The 4,236-nt window shown below is 27.6% G+C and overlaps 1 protein-coding gene across 2 annotated transcripts; it reads right to left on the bottom strand.

The window, feature by feature from the left end:
- Positions 1-1,761: 1,761 nt before the first annotated feature.
- LOC106790075 (etoposide-induced protein 2.4 homolog) lies at positions 1,762-4,016 on the bottom strand. 2 transcript variants are annotated; one of them, XM_014754750.1, is made up of 7 exons: positions 3,804-4,016; positions 3,627-3,696; positions 3,167-3,342; positions 2,829-3,084; positions 2,407-2,750; positions 2,236-2,310; positions 1,762-2,148 (listed from the first exon to the last, which is right to left on the bottom strand). In XM_014754750.1, the coding sequence occupies exons 2-7, from the start codon at positions 3,639-3,641 to the stop codon at positions 2,070-2,072; spliced, it is 945 nt and encodes a 314-aa protein (XP_014610236.1). In that variant the 5' UTR covers positions 3,642-3,696; positions 3,804-4,016; the 3' UTR covers positions 1,762-2,069. The 2 variants fall into 2 exon arrangements, with proteins under 2 accessions (XP_014610236.1, XP_014610237.1); XM_014754751.1 differs by having other exon boundaries at positions 3,627-3,693; positions 3,804-3,991.
- Between the last annotated feature and the right edge of the window lie 220 nt (positions 4,017-4,236).

Genomic DNA, 4,236 nt, shown 5'->3' with positions numbered 1-4,236 from the left:
ATTTTTAATGCACTTTCTTTTCTTTTTTTTTACAGATATGCACCATAAATTATGTATATTTATTTTTATTATACTATATTTTAGGCAGATTGAAAATTAATAATTATAAAATATTCCTAACTTGTAATTTCCGTATGTGCATATATTGAAATTATACTAAAGTGTATTCATTTTCAATAAAATCATTGATGTAACTTGAATTGTTTTCAGATGCACTCTTCGTTTTCATTTTCTCATTCAGTTTTCAAACTTTTCTCTTCAATTTCGATGGTAATTAATTGTAAGAATTCTTTGAATTAAACTCTTAGGGTGGGGCCTAAGAGTGGGGGGCTCATTAAAAAACGTTCTCGGGGTGATCTTTTTCTTTGGTTTCAATTTAATTCGGATGGGGACATCTTCAGGATGCACATCCCGGGTCTTCAGAAGCGGTTACCTCCTCGTGGTTAGACCAGGGCAATGGTGTTTTACTTTCAGTATAATGTTTATCATATTTTATATGATATACATTCCATTGCAAGTAAAATCCAGCTAAAGACCGCTTACCATAAACATTATAATTGTAATTAGTTTCTTTTAATTTCCTAATTGATATATTCCTCTACTCCTTTCCTTGTTTCCTTCTGTCCATTTAATATACAGAAACTAATTACTTTATAATGTTTTTTAATAACTTTTATATTTTCACACGGAACAATCAAGAATTGTTCAAATTTTATTTTTATTTTACTTTTTTTTTCACGTGATGATGGACTACAATGCACCTGCAAGGCTCCTTTTTAAATCATTTTTATACTTTAACAAATACCAGGAAGTACCCCAAAATTGGTACAATTTTTTTTCATTTTACTTTGCTTCGGGATAAAATTAATTTTCTAATATACATGTTAGAATCGATTTTTAAATATTTTTTTGATATTTTTACAGGTACTACATGAACGAATAAAAAATTAAGAAATATGATTTACGTTTTAAAAAATAACGCTAATAACAATAAGATATTCTTTTAAATAATCTTTTGTATAATTTTAAATTATAATTAAATTTAGAAAAAAAATATTATGAAAGAAATGTAAGATACACATTTATTTCTTGTTTAATGCTATTTGTTCAAAAATTGGTCAATTGATATTTCTACAAAGTCTTACACTCAGAGCATTTATTACATCCTTGTGTCGTATTTTTTTTTTAATTTGCATATAAAAATCTTTGAGTTTATCCATTAAAACTGCCATTACATAAATCTATACATCGATACTAAAGAAACATGGTGGGAAGTCTAATCTCCTATTACACTTTTAGTTTATATTTTGTCCATATTTGTCGCTGAAATCACACAAACTTCGGGTAAAAAAGTAGTGCACAGCTCTAATTGATTTTTATACTTTTGGGAATGAATTCAGTGACATAGGAAAAATGATAAATTTTTTATAAATTCATGCAAGATCATATTTATTTACAGGCCATTTTAATTTCATTAATTCATCCTAATTATAATATATTTTACTTATATTTATATTATTCTGCATAATATAATTACTGACTTAAAATACTAGATTGAATAATTTTTTTATCATAATCAAATATCTATAAAAAAAGTATAAAATTCTATTTTTTGCTTCTATCTTATTTCATAAGATAATGTACAATTATATTATTTTATGTGCATCAAGTGTAAAAATCTTGTAAATAATTACCAAATTTCTAAGATAATTATATTATTTGTCTCTTATCTTTTTAAAAGGGAGTAATGTATATTATATCATTTATATAATTTTATTATGAACATTTGATAATTTTGTGACAATCACAGTTTCTTTATATTGTAAATTAATATTATTAATATTTACAATTGCAATAAAATATTGTATCAGTAAGAGTACAACTTACTCTTTACTTTTATAAATATTTTATATACCCAAAACTACTGATATCACTGCTATACACAAAAGAAAAGTGCATATTATATAACGTCTCGCATAAAAACTTCAAAAAATTAAATATCAAATCCCAGTGATATTTTAAATTCAAAAAATACAGTAGGATTTTTGTATTTTTTCCTGATATTGCTATTAGCGAGCCCCGATGGTTTTATTAAAAAGAGTATTAGCAATGGCAATAACTGGAGAAAATAGTTTTAATGGACAATTGCTGCAATGTATTATTATATAAAAATTAGATCAAAATTAAAATATAGTAGTAATTGCATGCAAGTATAAAAATAAGAAAAAGACATACCCAACTCCAGTTACAGGTTCTGCTTCGATTCCACTTATAATAAAAAATGGAAATAGGACAGAAAAAAAGCAGCCACTGTGAAAAAAGAAAGAAATGTTTTCATATAACAAAAAACAATGGTTATTTTATTTTATTTTATTTTATTTTATTTTATTTTATTTTATATCTTACCTCATTACATATGATGTAAACATTCGAATAGTTAGTGCTAATGGTAATCCAAAGCCCAAAAAATATGGCCAATTTTCTTCTATAAAAGTCAGTCGTCTATGCAATTCCCAACCCATATTGTACCACTTGTATTCGAAAGCATAAAGAGCATATAAAAGGCACGTATGTACAAGGGAAAGTATATCACCTAATAAAGGTAATGGCATTTTGGATACTAGCGTTGATTGTCCTAGAAATAGAGTTGCCACTAATAAACTGAAAAGATAGTCTGCTACCAATTTGGCCCAATTGGGTGGATTTGATGGTTTGCCTTGTCTATACCTATATGCACTATCAGCTATATCCTAAATTGATAATAATGATATAAAGTATAGAAAATGAATTTTTTCATAGTTATAGATTAAATTAGAATTTATTTGTACCTGAAACCAAAAACTGCTGACTATGCGGCTTAGTAAAAAAAATGGTAATACCCAAACAGTTTCAAAAGTAAAAGACAAAAATGGTTGTGTCCAGGACCATACTGTTGCTGCCATACCAGGCGAATGGCCAAATATAATTGTCAGTAAATACTTAATAAATGGAAGAAGTCCGCTTTCAAAAATTGTAATACTGACCCAAAAGACCATACCATTTAATACGCAGCATTCAATTGTGCGCTTTAACACTGTAGACCCTCTATAACATATAAACTTATTATTATAGTTTGGTTAATTAAATTAATTCAACGATTTATCTCAACTTTAATGTAATAACATACTGTTGTTGATTAGGATGTATTGCAGAACTATGTGTAGGAGCATTTCTTTTGTGTTTGTCAGTTCTGGAAGGTGGTCTATTGATCAATCTTTCATTAATTTGTCTTTGTATGTGAAAAAGAACGATAGCTCCTTTCAAACTATCTATAAATCCTTTGCACACCGCATGGATTATCCCCTGAAGAATAATTTTTATTTAACACCATTAAATGTATTATAATGTTTAACTCTACATTTATAAATTCATTCCTTGTTAATACGCATTAAACCAAGACTACAACTGTAAAGCATACCAATAAAAAGAATGTTATAGAAATAAAAAGAAGAAAATATTATAGCTATGCATTGCAATTTAAACACATGTGTGTCATACAAAATACATACCAAACAAAGACAAAGCAGTTGTTATAAGCAAAATAATGATTTTGAAAATAATGAATTACAATCACAACTACTACTCACAGTTAGGTTATCCATTATCTTATGCCGAGTTTTTGGATTAATCTATTCTCTAAGTGCATGGAGCGATCTGCTAAAATAATATTTTTAAATATTTGTAATTGACATGACAATGGAGTTGGAAGAAAAGACAATCATATACAATAAAGGAAAGAATAAGTTAGTCATTACAATACTTACATAGATGATATGAATATTATTACATTTATCGAATTTCTAATTAGAAACGTACTATAAATTTCCATCATAAAATCGAAAGTTAAATAAGATAAATCTTTAAAAATCTATACGTTTATCTTTTGGATCAATTGTAATGAATAGAAGTGGGAGAAACAATTGCAACGATATGCATCTGTTTGCAATAACCCTTTAGTTGTATTAATTCTGACCAGAGGTCGCTCAGATATCTATGATGTAGCGACCTGCTGTCGATAAGCAGATTTCTACTTTATCCTATGCAACGACTGGCGCCGCCATTCTCACTGCTCGTTCTTTGGCAAACTACTTGAGCGCTAGCACTCTATCATAGCTAACAGCGTTTCTATGGGAACGTTAAGGTTTCCGTAGTTACAAAGACTTTCTTCTTTCGTTGTTAGAAAATAAATTAGTTAGT

The sequence above is a fragment of the Polistes canadensis genome, unplaced genomic scaffold (assembly GCF_001313835.1).
Source record: "Polistes canadensis isolate GaletaPanama2010 unplaced genomic scaffold, ASM131383v1 scaffold_212, whole genome shotgun sequence".
Classification (NCBI taxonomy): domain Eukaryota; kingdom Metazoa; phylum Arthropoda; class Insecta; order Hymenoptera; family Vespidae; genus Polistes; species Polistes canadensis.
This window is presented reverse-complemented; position numbering and strand designations above follow the sequence as displayed.

Bases quoted from the DNA above. Each gene is read 5' to 3' on its own strand.
- LOC106790075 (XM_014754750.1), bottom strand. The intron at 2,751-2,828 runs GTACAAATAAAT...TTATCAATTTAG, and splicing joins TCAGCAGTTTTTGGTTTCAG to GATATAGCTGATAGTGCATA. The intron at 2,149-2,235 runs GTATGTCTTTTT...AATACATTGCAG, and splicing joins GAACCTGTAACTGGAGTTGG to CAATTGTCCATTAAAACTAT.